Source organism: Aquarana catesbeiana, linkage group LG03 (assembly GCF_042186555.1).
Source record: "Aquarana catesbeiana isolate 2022-GZ linkage group LG03, ASM4218655v1, whole genome shotgun sequence".
NCBI classification, from domain to species: domain Eukaryota; kingdom Metazoa; phylum Chordata; class Amphibia; order Anura; family Ranidae; genus Aquarana; species Aquarana catesbeiana.
In genome coordinates, this window is record NC_133326.1 from 44017020 (window position 1) to 44036187 (window position 19168).

General features: G+C 44.9%; 1 protein-coding gene across 2 annotated transcripts in view; it reads left to right on the plus strand.

The window, feature by feature from the left end:
* The window catches only part of RHCG (Rh family C glycoprotein), a 151222-nt gene that overhangs the window by 47046 nt on the left and 85008 nt on the right, over positions 1-19168 (plus strand). For both annotated transcript variants that reach the window (XM_073618448.1, XM_073618449.1), the window contains exon 2: positions 18354-18540. In XM_073618448.1, the coding sequence (XP_073474549.1) occupies positions 18354-18540 (187 nt within the window). The remainder of the gene's footprint in view (positions 1-18353; positions 18541-19168) is intronic.

Consider the following 19168-nt stretch of genomic DNA (forward strand, 5'->3'; position numbering starts at 1 on the left):
TCATTCACACGGGATGTTTTTCTGTCTCTCCTAGATGCCTTTCTCCCCGGCAGTGGCATTTTAGCAGAAAAAGCGCTTGACGCTTGTACATGTAATGTGTTTAGAGTCAAATATATTTTTATTAAGTTTGCAAGGTTATACAGAGCCATTTAACATTGGCAAAACATAGTATATAGCGATTAGCACGGTTGAAAATAATTTGTCTGTACACAAACATATAAATACAGGGAGCGGAGTATATAAGAATGAATGTACACCAGTTCGGTTCAGATTCAATCCTATAAATAACATTTATACCATGCTATAATACAACGACTGTTCATTAATTTCAACGTCTGCTATTTGTATCATTGAAGGTATGGGGAGGAGAGAGTATTGGAAAGAAGAGAGAGAGAGAGGAGAAGAGGAGAGGAAGGAGGGTGGAGGACGGGTAAGGGTAGGGGGTTCAGGTCAAGCTGGCAGGCCCTGGGGCAACACAATGGGAGCTCTGGGTTGAATTTATTTAATCAGGTGGTTTTAGCAGATTTTTCAAAGCATTGGAGGTGGCGTAATCAATCCATATTAGCCACATGGTTTGAAATTTATCATAAGTGTCATTATCTAAGGCAATCATCTCCTCCATTCGCATGATATCGTTGACAATGGAGACCCAAGAGGATAGTGGGGGGGTAGTGGTAGTTTTCCAGTAAAGTGGAATGAGTTGTCTAGCTGCTGAGAGGAAAAAACGAAGTAGGGATCGTTTCTGGGAGGGTATTGAACCCGGTAACATGGACAGCAGCGCCATTTCTGGTGTGGGCGTCGTGGGTTTATCGTAGAGGCTACTGTATACGGCAAAAACCTGTGACCAGAATGGTTGGATGGCGTTGCAATTCCACCATATGTGGAGATAATTTCCCTCCGGATCTCCACATCTCCAACAGGTCGTGGCAGTAGAGGGAAAAATATTGTGTAACGATTGGGGGTCTCTGTACCATCGCGCCAGGAGCTTAAAATTCTTCTCTTGTATATGGCAAGAGATGGAGGACTTGTGTGTGAAGTGAAAAGACTTTTGCCAGTCATCTGGTGAAAAATCCTTGCCTAGGTCTGAGGCCCATCTCCTCGTGTAAGGTGGCAGTTGTTCGTGGATCAGTGAGTGTAATAATTTGTAAATGGTGGATAGTAGATGTCTGGGTGTTTCCGAGAGAGAACACAGCCGCTCGTAGTCTGTTAGGGGTCTATGGGTGTGGGTAGAGGAGAACAGGTCAGAGCAAAAGGAGGAGATGCGTAAGGCTGTGAGCCAATTACCTCTATCTCCCGGGAGAACCGGTGCGCCCGTGCTGGGGTGTATGAATGAGTTGGCTGTAGGCCAGGTGTCCCGTGAATATGGGCCCACCAGATTAGAGCCCATGCCCTGGGGGAGGTCCGGATGCTCGAAAAGCGAAGTAAGCGGTGAGGGGTCAGTAGATAATATTGGTAATAATCCTTTTCTGTACCACAGGTGTAGTGCTGCAGTTGTTAATGGTGAGCAGTTAGTTAGGGTGGAGAGTCCTCGACCATATCCCCAGAGCAGAGCTCGGAGGTCAGAAGTGGAGAGGTCTTGTTCTATGGCAGTGGATGCCTTGGGGAACGGGCGAGGGAACCACTCGAGTATCCGAGATAGGACTGCAGCTCTGTGGTACATTTCGAAGTCTGGGAGGCCAACCCCTCCCCGATTTTTAGGGTATGTCAGCAAGGCATGTCCGATACGAGACATCCCTTGCTGCCAGACAAAACGTATAGACATAGAACGCAGCGAGGCAAAGAAACGCTGAGGGATAAGTATCGGAATCGTCTGGAAGACGTATAGAAGTTTAGGGAGAGTATCCATTTTTAATGTATTAATACGGCCGAACCAAGGTAGTGGGGTCTGGTTCCATGTTTCTAATTCTTTCCGGATTCGGGATAGGAGCGGAGGGTAATTGAGATTGTAAAGGTCAGCTAGGTTGGATGGGATGGTGACTCCAAGGTAAGAAATACCCTTTGTACCCCACTGGAATGGGAAATTGGTCCGCAATTGTGTGAGGGTGGAGGGAGTTAGGGATATGTTAAGGGCTTCTGTCTTAGACATATTGAGCTTAAAATTACTTAGGTCTCCAAATCTACGGAACTCCTGCATTAAGGAGGGTAGTGAGGTATGGGGTTGTTGGATGTAGACAAGGAGGTCATCTGCATAAAGTGAGAGTTTTACTTCCGATGATGGCGTCGGTATTCCCATGATGTTGTTGTTTTGCCTAATAGCCGTGGCCAAGTGCTCCATCACTAGAACAAAGAGCAAGGGAGACAGTGGGCAACCCTGCCTTGTCCCATTGGATATCACTAGTGGGGCAGATGCGGAGCCATTGACCAGTACAGAGGCAGTGGGCTGGGAATAAAGCGCCATCACCTTAGATATAAATGAAGGGCCGAGTCCAATCTGTTTCAGAGAAAGGCGTAGAAATTGCCAGTTAACCCGGTCAAACGCCTTTTCGGCGTCAAAAGAGAGGATGCAGGCCTTTAGGTTGTGTTTGCGGATATAAGAAATTAGGTGTATCGTTTTTGTGGTATTGTCCCTGGCCTCCCTACCAGGGACAAAACCCACTTGGTCTTTGTGTACAATGGAGGGCAAGAGGGGCGAGAGGCGATTGGCCAGGATCTTGGCAAAAAGCTTAACGTCGACGTTTAGGAGGGAGATAGGTCTATAACTAGTGCATTGGGAGGGGTCCTTTCCGGGCTTAGGTATTACTGAGATAGTGGCAGACAGAAGGGATTTGGGGGGGGGATGAACGTCATCTAGGTAGTTAAACGCCGCTGCGAGAAGTGGGGCTAATGGATGGGCAAATAATTTGTAGAATCTGGGCGTGAAGCCGTCAGGTCCTGGGCATTTACCGGATTTTAATCCTTTAATAGCCAGAAGGAAGTCTGAAGATGTTAGGACTTCCTCTAGAGCCGTGGAAGTAGGGGGATCTATTCGTGGGAGGGCTGTCTCTGAAATATAATTTTCCATGTCTGGGAGTTGTGAGTTTGGTCGTGGGGATTGTTGAGGTCGGGTAGGGAGGTTATAGAGTTGAGAATAATAGTGTTGAAAAGCATCTGCTATGCCCTTAGGGGTCCTGATCTTTTTTTGATTTGTGTTGCAAATGAACGGTATGGGGTGCCGAGGGGGACGCGGGTGTAGAACTTTAGCAAGGTGCTGTCCGCATTTATTAGCTAGCATGTAGTGGCGATTACGTCCTTTGTCTCTGGCTATAAGGGTGTTTGCATCTAGAATGCGGAGTAAATCTCTGCGGGCATTGGAGAGATCCACAAAGGTATTATGCGAAAGGTCTTTCTTATGTGTGCTTTCGAGGGTGTGGATAGATGAGAGTAATTTGACTATGTCAGCCGATCTAGCCTTCTTTAATCGTGCGCCATGTTGGATGAAAATTCCCCGCAGCACACATTTCAGGGCCTCCCATTTGGTAAGAGGGTTGGTGTCATCTGAACGGTGGTCATGAATAAAGTTTTTAATTGCCTGCTGGGTGTCTGTCACACAAAGGCTATCTTTTAGCAGGTTGTCATTTAAGCGCCAGGTAAAAGTTTTGTGTGCCTTAGGTGGGTGGGCTAAGCTTAAATGGGCAGGGGCATGATCAGACCAGAGAATGTTACCTAGGGAAGCTTGTATAGGGATATCAAGTAGGGATTGTGATACTAGGAAATAGTCAATGCGACTATATGAGTTATGGGCGACCGAGTAGCAGCTGTAATCTCTCTCGAATGGATGCTGGACCCGCCAGACATCCACTAATTGGGCTGAGTGTAGAAGTGATTTGATATGTGTGAGAGTGGAGTGTGATATAGCTGACTTACCCGAGGAGGTGTCCACGGCTGGCGTGAGGGTCACGTTGAGGTCTCCTCCTACTATAAAACAGGGGCCCCCAAACGAGATTAGTTTGTCTATAAGCATGGAGAAAAAACTCCCTTGGTCTTGGTTTGGTCCGTATACATTAGCAACTGTGAAGATAGAAAGGTTAGATTTTAGTTTAAGAAAGATAAAGCGACCATCGGGGTCTATTAGGGTGTCTAATACTTCTGGTTGGAAGGATTTGTGGAAAGCTATAGATACTCCTTTGGATTTAGAAAGTGGATTAGTGCTATGGAACCATTTATGGAAGTGGGGGTTGTTTAAGGCTGGAATGGCCGAACCCTTAAAGTGTGTTTCTTGAAGTAGTAAGATTTGAGTTTTGGCTTTATGGAAGTGATACAGCACTTGGCTTCTTTTCTCAGGGGTGTTAAAACCTCTGCAATTATAGGAGGCTAAGGTGATGTGATCTAGCGGTGGCATGAGAGCAATGGAGTGGAAACACGCCTAAGATCTCTCATCAGAATTCTAGTGGCCCCTACGTGACCCAGGGCCTGCCCTGCCTGGGGGAAGAGGGATAAAGGTGGGGAGGGGACAGAGGATAGGTAGGGAAAAAGAGTGGGGGTGGAGGGAGTTAGAGAAGTAGAGAAGGTGGACATAAACCGGCTCAGCCAGGTAGAAACAGAACACATCCACCATGTAGACAGAGAGAGCCACCATGAAATACAGAGGTGGAAAAGGAGGTTAAAACCACGGAGTGGTAGCCTGAAAGAAATCAATGGGTGCAATCGCATGGTAACTGGATAATAAAAAGGAAAAAAAACACTAAATAACGTAAACAGTGCAATAATACGCACTATTGGTCCTAAGTGGGGTATAAACGTGGTAAGCGCACAAAGCGCTCCCCGGTCCCGGGATCCCCACCGTACACAAAACCTGAACAACCTGGGGACATCGCTCACGAACATCTCTAGCTATAGGCATAGTGTAGTGGCCCTAATATAACACGTCTGCCTTTCTTCCGAACCGCTGTCGAAGTGCTTCATGAAGCACGGAAGTTCTCCATGTACTTGAATAACGTACAGGGGGTCATGCTGGCGTGGGGGGGGAAGGGGACGACTACCCTTCTATTTTCAAGGGGGACTAGGATAAAGCCCAGCGCGGAAGGAAGGCATCTGTGTAACTTTATAATTATAGTCAATTACAACTTATTATCAACAGTTTTAAGACAGATGTATACCTCCCTTGTCACAGTTAAGCCCCTTCCCTCCCACCCGACCCCAGCAACCGACATCTGTATACATGGTGAACTGAAACAAGGAGATAAAAAAATTAACAAGAAAAAAAAACTGGTATGCTTGAGAGGATGCGCTATATAACCTGAAACAGAGAACTGAGAAAAAAAAAAAAAAAAAGATTAGAAAAACTTGTGCGCATCGTTCATAAAAATGTGATGTCGGTAGGTCTGGAGGTCCAGCAGCAAACCCGCCTCTCGCTGACAAGGCATGAGAGAGGTGGAAAGAAGAATGGAATGGAGACAGGTATCACCCTGTTGCAGGAGGGAACATCAGCCGTCCGGTGATTTGTGAGGCGAGGATCTGGGGCGCTTCTGCCTGCCGGTCTTCTGCCATTGCGTGCTGAATGGAAGACCAGGCGTAGTGGTCGGGAGAGGCCAATCCGGTAGGGAAACCTGTGGAAGTTCCAGGGTGCTCAGGAATCGCGGTAAGTCTCCTAAGGTGCGGAAAATGGCCGTCTTGCCCTCGTGCTGAACTCGCAGTTGGAACGGAAAGCGCCATTGGTATCTGATTTGTCTCTCTTGCAAGATTGAGGTGAGGGGTTTCAGAGAGCGCGGCATGGCCAGTGTTTGGCGGGAGAGGTCTGGGAGTAGCATGACGGGGGTGTCATTAAGCCTGATGGAGTCCTGGGTGCTTGCCTCTCGCATAATGTTTTCTTTCACCTTGTAGAAGTGCACTCTACACAGGGTGTCACGGACATAGGCAGAGTCTGGATTGCGAGGGCCGGAGGTCCTGTGTACTCTATCTAATTCGATGTGGGTGTCTTTGGGTTGCTGAAGTATTTGATTGAAGATAGAGGCTACAGCCCCTGCCAGGTCTTTATGCTCGATGTTTTCAGGGATGCCGCGTATTCTGATATTGTTCCGTCTATTACGGTTTTCAATGTCGTCCTGGTGGTACATGAGCTGTTGGATTAGGACAGTGTGAGAGTTCAAAATTGCTTCATGGGAATGCAGAGTAGTGCATACGCCCTCCGTGGTATTTTCCACGTCCTCAATACGGATTCCCATGTCCCTTTTAAGCTCCGCAATCTCCTGCCTATATGCTTTTTCCATACGGGTGGTGTAATGCTCAAAATCGGCTTTTGTTGGGAGCGAGCGTATGTATGTATGGAGGGATCGCATCTGCGATTCTAAGTCCCATCTGTCCCCTGAGTTCAGGGATGCTTGCGACTGATTGTAGGGGCTGTGCGGGCTGTGTTGGCTCTGTAATGTGGGCTCAAGATCAGCTAGTGAGGCAGAGCGAGCCCTGGAGCGTACCTGCATGGTGTCTGAAGGCTCAGAGCGGGCGGGGGACGGAGGTGCCGGCGCCATCTTAGGCTGTCCCTGTGAGCTGTAGGCCGCAGATGCTCTGGTCACAAATCTGCCCAGATCGCTCTGTGTACGATTGCCGGCGGGCTTGGAGTGATCCTTGGGCTTTCCCTTGCCCATCTGTGCGGTTGAGGAGCGGTGTGAGGCGGGATGTCTCTGCTAGAACCTCGTGGAGATCCGTGGGACCGGGAGCCGCCGTGAAGTGCGACCTACGGCTCCATGCGCTAGGCCACGCCCCCTCATGTAATGTGTTTAGGCATGTCTAACCACGTCAAGTATTTGGCCGTTAATTCAATTAATTGGCCATAATAATAATTTATTATGGCCATTTAAATTAATGTTCAAGTGCTAAATATGTTTAGTGTTAATGCTTGATACTAGACATGTGCAGAACGAAAAAAATTTGTTTTGATCCATTATTTACAAAAATGAAATTGTTTAAATTTGTTTAATTGTTTTCGGAATTCGTTTAATTTATTCGAGTTCGAATTGATTCAAATTTTCCAAATTCGGTTGAATTGAACGCAATTCGACCGAATTCTGAAAATTTCAATCAATTCAAATTCCATTGAAAATCAAATTTATTATATTCGAAATTCGAATTTTGAATGGTGGTTATATTCTTTCTATGCCATTGTATTCTATTGTTTTTTTTTATATTCTATTCTTTTTTCTGTTATAGTCTATTCTTTTGTATTCTATTTGAATTCAAATTTATTTTATTCAAAATTCAAATTTCGGAAGATGGCTCTATTCTTTCTATTTTATTCTATTCTATTGTTTTTTTCTATTCTGTGCTATTCTTCTTTTTTTTTTCAATTGTTTTTTATTGAAAAATTTTCAAACTACAGTATTCAAAGAACAAGAAGTACAACAGTAAAAATAAATGACAATAAAAGAATATACATTCAGTTGGGTGTGTTGGCATAAATAATTAGTCATTCAACATTGAGTGATTTGAACCTCTCTGTCCCAAATAGTCGGCCTAATTGTCTCAACTATAACATAAATGACCACTGGACCAAGAGGGACTGTAATATTCTATGCTATTCTTTTCTATTTAATTTTCTATTCTATTCTTTTCTATTCTAATTCAAACGTATTCAATTCAAAATTAGAGTTTCGGAAGATGGTTATATTCTTTCCATCTTTTTATTCTATTCTATTCCTTTATTTTCTGATGTATTTTATATATATATTTTAGATATATCTTGCGCTTGCGCAGTGCACGCACGGCCGTGGAGCTGCAAGCTGTCACAGCCGGGTGCCCACAGATTCAATAGAGGCGCCATGGAGAGGAGGGGGGAGAGGAGCAAGGTTCCGTGCGGCCGTATCGCTGGACTATGGGACAGGCGAGTGTCTGTTTATTAAAAACCAGCAGCTAAACTTTTTGTAGCTGCTGACTTTTAATAATAAAAAAAAAGCCTGGAACTCCGCTTTAATTTATCTATTGCCATATTTGTTCCAACATGGAGACTCTAATATATATCATTAGAACTGCAGTATACAGAGGAGCCTTGGCAAGGCACTATGACTTCCACATACAGTATATTTGCAAACGTGTGTAACTAAACCCTCTGTGTTTAACCGCTTCAGCCCCGGAAGATTTTACCCCCTTCCTGACCAGAGCACTTTTTGCCATTCGGCACTGCATCACTTTAACTGACAATTGCGCGGTCGTGCGACGTTGCACCCAAACAAAATTGAAGTCTTTTTTTTCTCACAAATAGAGCTTTCTTTTGGTGGTATTTGATCACCTCTGTGGTTTTTATTTTTTTGCAATATAAACAAAAAAAAGCGCCAATTTTGAAAAAAACGCAATATTTTTTACTTTTTGCTATAATACCCCCCAAAAATGAATAAAAAAACTATTTTTTTCATCAGTTTAGGCCGATATGTATTCTTTTACATATTTTTGGTTAAAAAAACCCACAATAAGCGTATATTGAATGGTTTGCGCAAAAATTATAACGTCTACAAAATAGGGGAAAGTTTTATGGCATTTTTATCTTTTTTTTTTTTTTACTAGTAATGGCAGCGATCTGCAATTTTTATCGGGACTGCGATATTCTGGCGGACACGTCGGACAATTTTGACACATTTTTGGGTCCATTGTCCTTTATACAGCGATCAGTGCTATAAAAATGCATTGATTGCTGTAAAAATGTCACTGGCAGGGAAGGGGTTAACACTAGGGGGCGATCAAGGGGTTAGTTGTGTTCCCTAGTGTGTGTTCTAACTGAAGGGGGGAGGGGACAGTGTAGGGGAGATGACAGATCGCTGTTCATACTCTGTTTGAACAGACGATCGATCTCTTCTCCCCTCAGAGAACCAGAAACTGTGTGTTTACAGACACAGAACCTGGTTCTCAGTGTGCCACGAGCAATCGCGCCCCTAGTGGCCACAGGGCAAAGGGACGTTACATAACGTTGTTTCGCCCAGCTGTGCCATTCTGCCGCAATACAACTGCGGTGGCTGGTTGGCAAGTGGTTAAAGTAAATTGTTGTACAGGGTTATTTTTCTTTTTTGCAGGCTAGCCAGTAAGTGTGCTGGGAAATGTTTTGATTGTTTGTGATCTGCCCATTTCTGGCCAGCTTTAGGTTAAGGACAAAGGTATCTGAATTTTTATGCATTTTTTTCTGTTTGTTTTTGCATGCATTTCTCGTGTATTTTCATGTGTTTTCCCAGGGCTCCCACTGAAGTCTATGAGGACAAAACACACTATGTCGCACCAAAATAAGCTCCTACACCGTATATGCAGTAAAGCGCGCTTGTTATACTCGCTGTGGAATCGAAGGGGTTAATCCTCTGCATTGTGTAAAAAGGCTGTTTGATCCTTTCTACTCTGATCCTCCCCTTCTGCCACTGACTCCTAATTATTTTCTGATAGCACAGAGTCTATGGAGTCAGGCTGCACATGCTCAGTTTGGTGTGTATTGCTAGAACATTTTTTTATTTTTTGGGAGGGTGCATGTGATGAGCACAGGGCCAATCAGCACTCTCCAGACAGAGAGTCAGGAGTCTCATATCACAGTCAGAAAACTTCTCCTACCAGCTTTAACCAGTGCTTAACTGGACACTGATAGAAGACACAAAACTGCTATATACTGCTGTTGAGAAAAGGTATTTAGCATTTTATATTCACTAAATGATTGCATTTCCATGTTCTGTGTACTGTGGGAGACCAGATATAATGAATGCAGGGTCCTGGGTTTAGTAACGCTTTAAGGGCTGGGGTTCAAAGGTTAGGAGTCTTTTTATTTATTTATGTACTTATTGTTTGTTTTGTTAGGTTAGGGGTTAAGGTTAGGGGTTATTTTTAGTGTTAGGGTTTAATATTAGGTTTAAGGGTTGTTTTTTCTTTTTAATGTATTTTTTATTGTTTTATTTATTTTAATTAATTATTTTTGTATTTATTTTATTATTATTTTCATTTAATTATTGCTTTTGAGCAGAAAATTACTCAAAACACGCGACCAAATGCACTAAATCGCTCAAACACAACAATCTGACCAATTTGAGCTACAAAAATAGCTCCAGAACTTTTGAACTTTTTTGAGCTTCAGGCGTTTAGCTTCAGGCAACTTGGAATGGAGACGTGAACCATTTCCATAGAGAATAATAGATTTTTTTTGTCCTCCAGTGTTTTGGAGCTTCAAGCTACAACGCGCTGAGGTGCGAACGGAGCCTAACTGTGAACAGCATGCTAAAAAATGCACAAATGAAGGCAGCGCCCAACTTATGTGACATAACTGTGGAGTAATCATTTTATGATGTGTTCAAGGACCACAATTATTGTAGCAAAACCAATAAAGAAAAGTTGAGGGATAAACATTGTCTGATTACCATTTTTGAAAAACAGCACACCTGCACGCAGGTCCGGCATCTGAATGTTGCCTGACATGCAGATTTTAATAGTAAAGAGACTAGTTAAAATCAAGCCTGGAGCAGAAACTAATGTGATTCCAATTGCAACAGTTAAATCACAGCTTACTAATTTAAAACTGAATCTGCTACTATGCATAATGTAATACTTTGGGCAATCCAAACCATTGCAATGAATCCTTTTTAATGCCGAACTCCAGGAAATCCGAAAAAATTCACCCTTGCAGTTATGTCTAGGGGACATAGAAAAAAAGATTTACTTACCTCATCCTAAGGTCTAAGGTCAGGAGGTCATGTGGGAAAAAGAAATGTCCTATGAGCCACACATCACTGCAGGACCCTGTATGTGTGTGACAGCCTCAGCCCAGGCTCCAGCCAGGCAACGCCCCCCCCCCCCCCCCCCACGTGTTTCGCTCTGCCCCCGGAGCTTAGTCATGGCCCTGCACTGGACATGATGGCGCTGAGGAAAAGTCTACCGAGCCATTGCTTTATTTATTAAAATAATATGAAATACACTCTCAGGAGACAGGCTTCGTCAGGACCTCAATGGCAGGAAAAGGACTCTAGGACCTAGCATCTCTACCAGCATTTCACATGGGCCTTTATAAGGAAGTTTGTCAGTGGCTGAAGTTGTTGATTGATCTTCAGCTTGTACCGTGTTCCTGTGATCCTTGTTCCTGAAAGTTCTCTGCTACCGACCCGGCTTGTCCTTGACTATTCTCCTGCCAGTTTCCGGACCTGACCTCGGCTTGTCCACAGATATTCTCTTCTGTTCTCCTGTGTCTGACCTTGGCTCCCCCTCTGACCTTGCCTGCTCTGTTATCCTCCTGACTCCGAACTCTGGTTTGAACGGACTTCCCATTGTCGCAGTGCTACTACAGACCTGCCACGGCTCACAGGCGTCACCTGTCTGCAGTTAAATCAGAAACCCTTCTGAGTTCCTCTGCAAAAAACATCACAGGCGACCTGTGCTACTTTGAGCCTCACTCCTCCTGTTCTCACTTTCAGGAGAGTCTGGAAGTTAGCCGCAATGGAAGCCCTCTCTCCATTGGCCTCCAGCACCAGGTACGTGATGGTATCAATCAGCCACTGACAGACTTCCTTATAAAGGCCCATGTGAAGTGCTGGTAGAGATGCTGGGTCCTATAGCCCTTCTCCTGCTGTTAGTGTCCTGACAGATGCTGGCCGGGTCCTAGAGGCCATTGATGCCCTGGCAGGCTTTTCTACTCAGGCTGTGGCTGTTCTAGAAAGAAAAGGAACTATAAGATAATCATGAACAGAAGACAGAACTGAAGACATTGCTTTGATGCACCCATAATGTACCGTATTTTGCTGAACATTTCTTTAGGTTTTAAAATTATGCATTTAGACACATGTGGGCAGGGTCACTTTCATGGTAACAATTGATGTAAGGGGGTTACTGAGGGGAACAATTAATGTAAAGGGCACTCTGATGGGGACAGTTGATGTAAACGGCACTCTGATCCCCATAAATTGGTTTAAGAGGGGCACTCTGATGGGAACTCATGAGAACAATTGATGTAAGGGGGACTCTGATGGGGACAGTTGATGTAAAGAGCATGATAGGGATAACTGATGTAAGGCGGACTCTGATGGGGAGAGTTGATGCAAAGGGCGCTCTGATTGGAACAGTTTATGTAAGGGGGAAGACTGATGGGGACAATTGATGTAACGGGCAGGGCTGTCTTTAATATTGATTGGACCCTGGGCAAAACTTTTCTTGGGGGGGCCCCCCCCCCATGCAGTTTCGCATCTCCACCTGCTCTGAGATATACAATAAATAGCAGCTGGACGTAAAACTTAAAAAATCCATTTACTGAATCAGATCAGGCAGCAATTGCGATTGGTTGCCAGAGGTTACAGTGTAACATTACCGCTCAGTGACTGGTTGCTAGAGGTTACAGCACACATTACGGCTCACTGATTAGTTGCTAGAGGTTATAGCACATGATTTCTGCTTGTTGATTGGCTGCTAGAGATTACTGTGGATATGACCTCAGGAAGGCATGATATACATATTAATGCCGCTGGCCGCCGCTATTTACATATGAATGCCGCCGCTATTTACATATGAATGCCGGTAATTTACTTGCAAACACAGGGTCTGCAGGTGAGTCATCTGTATACAACAATAGGGCAGAGCTGGGCAGCATTAGTAGCCGCACTTCACACTGAGATATTAGCACACAGCACGAGACTGAAACCTCAAGGGACGAGGGAATTTAAACCAGGATAGTTTGCAAATATGAGGCACCTGCTTTGGGCCCCACAACAATGACAGGGCCCTGGGCAGCTGCCCCTTTTGCCCTGCCTTAAAAACGGCCCTGGTAACGGGGGGACACTGATGGGAACAATTGATGTAAGGGGGACTTTGATGGGGACAGTTGATGTCAGGAGCACTTTCATGGTAACCATTGATGTAAGGGGGTTATTGATGGGAACAATTGATCTAATGGGCACTCTGATGGGGAAAATGTATATAAGGGGGACTCTGATGGGAACAGTTGATGTAAAGGGCACTCTTAAAGGTACAATTGATGTAAGAGGGACTCTGATGGGGACAGTTGATGTAAGGAGCATGATAGGTACAATTGTTGTAAAGGGATATCTGATGGGAATAATTGATGCAAGGGGGACTCTGATGGGAACAGTTGATGTAAAGGGCACTCTGGGAACAACTGAAGTAAGGGGGGCTCTGATGGGGACAGTTGATGTAAAGGGTACTCTGATGGGGACAACTGATGTAAGGGGGACACTGATGATGACAGTTGATGTAAGAAGCATGATGGGGACAACTGATGTAAGGAAGACTCTGATGGGAACAGTTTATGTAAGGGGGATACTGATGGGATCAATTAATGTAAGGGAACTTCGATGGCGACAGTTGACGTAAAGGGCACTCTGATGGGGACAATTGATGTAAGGGGGACTCCGATTAGTGACAGTTGATGTAAAGGTCACTCTGATGGGGACAGTTGATGTAAGGGGGGCACTGATGGGAACAATTGAAGTAAGGGGATACTGATGGGAACAATTGATGTAAGGGGGACTCTGATGGGGACAGTCGCTGTAAAGGGCACTCTGATGGGGACAATTGATGTAACGGAAACTGTGATGGAGACAGTTGATGTAAAGAGCATTCCAATTGGGACAGTTGATGATTATTATTATACAGGATTTATATAGCACCAATAGTTTGCATAGCACTTTACAATATAAAGGCAGACAATACAGAAACAATACAATTCAATACAAGAGGGTTGTAAAGCGCCACTCTGATGGGACAATAGATGCCAGCAGGGGCGTTGATAGGTCTACAAAAGATCTGGGGCTAGAGCCCATAGCAGCGTAGTAAAGAAAGTCATACGCTTGGGTGGGCATACACATGTATACAGTAATATACGTGTGTGTGTATATGTCCCCAGAGAGCCCCCCACTTACACAGGGTCTCCAGAGAGCCCCCCACTTACATCAGGGTCTCCAGAGAGCCCCCCCTTACATCAGGGTCCCCAGAGAGCCCCCCCTTACATCAGGGTCCCCAGAGAGCCCCCCCTTACATCAGGGTTCCCAGAGAGCCCCCCCTTACATCAGGGTCCCCAGAGAGCCCCCCCTTGCATCAGGGTCCCCAGAGAGCCCCCCCTTGCATCAGGGTCCCCAGAGAGCCCCCCCTTGCATCAGGGTCCCCAGAGAGCCCCCCCTTGCATCAGGGTCCCCAGAGAGCCCCCCCTTGCATCAGGGTCCCCAGAGAGCCCCCCCTTGCATCAGGGTCCCCAGAGAGCCTCCCCCTTGCATCAGGGTCCCCAGAGAGCCTCCCCCTTGCATCAGGGTCCCCAGAGAGCCTCCCCCTTGCATCAGGGTCCCCAGAGAGCCTCCCCCTTGCATCAGGGTCCCCAGAGAGCCTCCCCCTTGCATCAGGGTCCCCAGAGAGCCTCCCCCTTGCATCAGGGTCCCCAGAGAGCCTCCCCCTTGCATCAGGGTCCCCAGAGAGCCTCCCCCTTGCATCAGGGTCCCCAGAGAGCCTCCCCCTTGCATCAGGGTCCCCAGAGAGCCTCCCCCTTGCATCAGGGTCCCCAGAGAGCCTCCCCCTTAAATCAGGGTCTCCAGAGAGCCTCTCCCTTACATCAGGGTCCCCAGAGAGCCTCCCCTCCCCTTGGGGACCCCTGCAGAGACTCGGCGCTATAGGCCCCAGATTCGGGGCTATAGCCCCAAAAGCCACCCACTAGCGACGCCACTGGATGCCAGAATGACTCTGATATGAGGAGGCACAGGTTCTGTTTAATCATCATAATCTAATGACAGCCTAATAGATACTACAGTTCTTTGTTCACCCCCCACCACCTCTGTACTACCTGTCAGACGTTATTTCTGGGTTGTGACTCATGGCACATAAGTGTTCTGAGTACAACTAAGAATACCAGGATGCAGGTTCCCCGCATCTATGTCAGTGCTGACATTATGCATCCTAACTTTTTCTAATGCACCCTAGATTAGGCCTTGGTGCTGAGCACGCTCCTCAATACCTGGGAACAGGCGGGGACTGCGGTCATGTGAAAACTCAAACATTAGGGCAGCTCCCCAACTTGATAAGCCTCCAAGTGTGTACCACTAAAGTGCAGAGTTCCTCTGACAGACGATTTGTCCCATGTTGCTACACATTGTGCTTGTATATTTTGCATTAGGAGGGGCATGTTGAGCTTGCACCCACTCCACCAGTCCAGCGTACCTCACTCCCAGTAACAGTATGGGGTCTCGACGAGCACATAGTGAAGTCCTTATGTGTGCTCTTTAACTTCTTCAATTCTCCTACCTCATGTCTAGGCCTTTAGATCTTCATAGCGTTGATCTGCTCCCCCGTTACTATGGACTGCTAGGGAGGGACCCAGTACACCGACCCCCTCGCTACCAGATGACCTGTCACCTTACCAGGTGCTGTGCCTAACTACTGTTTGCCTGTAGCGTGTTCTTCCCTTTGGTTACCCATGACAACTACCTCCTCTTTCTTGTCTTGCTGAGTTAACCTTTAGTAGTGATGTTACTTCATACCACCTTGGTGTATTTACAAACCCTAGTTCTTTTGATACGCCAAAACCCAACATGCACACCTTTTTGAATAACTGCAGACAAGGCTTATAGCGGTTCAAAAACTTTACTAAATAAAAACTCAACAGACTTTAACAGGCAAAAAGGCTTTTCCCTAACTAACCCTAACTGCAGCTGCCCCAGCATACCTGCATAGGAAGAGTCCATAAATGGTAAGTCCAGAATGGCAGTAGTCGATAACAACGGTGTCTCGAGGAGCCAAGTCCCAGCAGCCCTACTACCTAATGGTGATGTGCATAAGCAAATCTTCTTGGAGATTCATCGGCTGCTCTCTGGAGACACTATGGCCCATGGGGTCTGGAGCCCTCTCCCTTTTTTAATTACACAGAATGGGACTCCTGAGGCCCGGACTTCGAAAAAGCCTGCAAACTTAGCCCGGGGGCAGCCAAAACTGACTAACTTACAGTAGGCAACCTGCCTATACACATTTGGCATATTTAATCAAGCTGCAATATTGTTTATGGTATGCTAAAAGGACATATAATAATATTGGTTGAGACTGAACTTTAACATGTCTTAGATGCTGCTGCAGCTTGACGAATCGGGGCCATTGTTGTTACATTGTTTCCTACCGAATGAATAAAGTAAATAAGATAAGCTTCGGGAGAACAGGAACATGACAATATCCTAAAGTTCCAGTTACTCTAATAAATCTTCATATAAGTTTAGAAGTCATGGGGAAACATGGGAGAGATTTACCCTTCCAAATGTAATTCTATAAGGCTTTGTAATAATGAAGAGGGCACAGAAATAAAGACAGAAACACATTTTGAATTATTTCAAACAAACATTTACTTTCAATGGGTGATTGTGGTCTTTTTTAATGTTTTAGCTATATATGTGTATCAATATGTATATTGTGTAATTACCTACTGTATATATGTGGGAGCAGCCATATATGCTCCATAGTGATAAGCTAAAGTTCTGGCCGAACCCCCAAAAAGCTGTCACATGACAGAAGGCTACAGGCCTAGCTGGGTGGGAAGCTGATGATATTATTACAAGGAAATAAAGTGTGCTGTCTCAATATTAACCACTTCAGCCCCGGAAGTATTTACCCCTTTCCTGACCAGGCCATTTTTTGCTAAACGCCACTGCGCCGCTTTAACTGAAGATTGCGTGGTCCTGCGACACTGTACCCAAACAAAATTTATGTCCCTTTTTTTTCCACAAATAGAGCTTTCTTTTGGTGGTATTTGATCACCTCTGCAGTTTTTCTTTTTTGCGCTATAAACAAAAAAAGGGGGACAATTTTGAAAAAAAAAACTACTTTTTTTACTTTCTGCTATAAAACATTTAAAAAAAAATGTTTAAAAAAACAAATTTATTCATCAGTTTAGGTCGATATGTATTCTGCTACATATTTTTGGTAAAAAAAAATTGATTGGTTTGCGCGAAAGTTATCGTGTCTACAAAATAGGGGATCGATTTATGCCATTTTTATTACTTATTTCTTTTTTATTAGTAATTCCGGCAATCAGTGATTTTTAGCGGGACTGCGACATTGCGGCAGACAGATCGGACACCTAACTGACATTTTTTACGCTTTTTTTGGGAACCAGAATATGCATTGCTATCAACAAATTCGGCCCCGAAAGAATTTATCCCCTTCCTGACCAGCTCCCGCCGCTGTTAATCAAATCCAGTGACACGGGAGCTGGGGGAGTGGGGCTGAGTACTGCTGTCTGTGTCAATGGACGCAGCAGCAGGACTCAGGAGCATGCCTGCACGAGTGTCCCCTTGGAAAGCTGCTCTCCGAGGGGGCACTTGAGAAGAGGAGGTGCCTGGAGCGCCGCGGGGGGACCCCAGAAAAGAAAGATCAGGGCTGCTTTGTTGAAAACCCTTGCGCAGGGCAGGTAAGTATAACATGTTTGTTATTTAAAAAAAACAAAAAAACAAAGCTTTACAATCACTTTATTAAGTATAACGTACACTACACATACGTGATACATAACAAAAAGTGATACATATAAACGCTAATCAAAAATATCACAATGTGAACAAAACCATGTTGCAAAGGCATATGCAAATACTTCCCACATATGCAAATGAAAAACATTGGAAATGGGGGAGTGAAAGCAAAATCAAAAAAAGTCCAAAAATAAACTCTGTTGATAATTAATTAGAACAATCAAACAGTCCAAAGTAATATTGATTTAGTGCTGATGATGATGCTGTTCAAGTAATAAAGTGGCTGCTTACCAGACCCCAAGGGTCAATGGGCATATATGTTGCTCTCAGCTGAAAGACATCGATCTGTGTTACCGCCCGTATGGAACTCCAGATGGTCAAAGGCTCCCAGCTCACAGATGGATGTGAAAATGAAAGGAGGACTGATAGTGCATTATCATTTAAAAACAAGTGTTTATTAAAGAAAGATTGCACTTACAGACTATTTTCTTGGGTAATATAGCACAAAATCTCGTGGTGGCACAGCCGTCTGCAGTACGGTCCGTGCGCGCTGACGTCACGGCTATCTCTACCCAATGCATTATCCCTCAGAAGATGTCAACTGGGATTGGAGCTCCCTATGTGGGGCATGGGTAGCTGTCCCGGCCAGAAGAACACAATGACTGTTGCTAGCGGCTATAGCCACTGGCAATAATTGCATGCTAGAAATCTGACAAGCTGGCTGTGTACAAGTCAATCAATCAATCGAATTGCGTACAATCAGCCTGCCCATAGATGGTTCGAATCTTGGCCAGTCCCTGCTTAACCGGCCAAGATTCTAACCTATCTATGACCAGCTTAAGTATGGAATTTAGATAATGCTGACATATTTATTAACATGAAGCTGGTTATTAGGAAAAATTTCTTGTTAGCACAGTTGTTACATCAATTAGTGTCTAGGGATTATCACAGAGAACCAACAAGTCTAATCATTGTGATTTTTTTCATCCACTTTAGGTTTTCAAGATGTCCATGTCATGATCTTTGTTGGCTTTGGCTTCCTGATGACCTTCCTGAAGCTATATGGTTTTGGCAGTGTTGCGTTCAACTTTTTGCTTGCTGCTTTTGGAATACAATGGGCTATTCTAATGCAGGGTTGGTTTCATACCTTTGAAGGTGGCAAGATCCATGTCAGCGTAACAAGGTGAGCAGATATAATGTGTTATTTAACACATTGTGCAAAGGAACATCATTTAGCAGAAAGATTCACAGCAGAGTTCATTAACGACAGAAACATGTATTTGGTCTTAAAGGCTAAGTTCACTGTTCACTAAGTAAACTGTGTTTACTATGCTTCAGCTTGTGAATGAACGGGAAGCAATCTGCAGAACTATTCCTGTCCATTCATTCTGTGCAGCTGAGGCTGCAGAGATGGAAATTGAGGGCTGTGTTCTTGATCTCCTTTCTCTTTTTCAAAGGTGAAACTTCAGGTCTGTTTAGACCCCTGATACTTCACCAAAGCCCCCAATGGGGCTCCTAAAAAAAAATGGTAAAAATAATTAAAATAACAAAAATAAAAAACTACTGACACTAATGGTGAAACTACCAGGGTTACAAAGATCACTACCGGGCTACGCCACTGGGCTTGGAGGGAAGCGCCCCAGACGGGGGTCAGAGAGACTCTTTATGGCTTCTTGCAATGGGGCCCTGAAGGTTCTAGCTACGCCACTGGTGGGTCCTCCTATTCCATAGTTTTGGTAAATCTAAAGGAAATTGTGCAGAGATTGTACAATCAGATTATAGATATAGTGTCTTACCACACCAGGACTGAG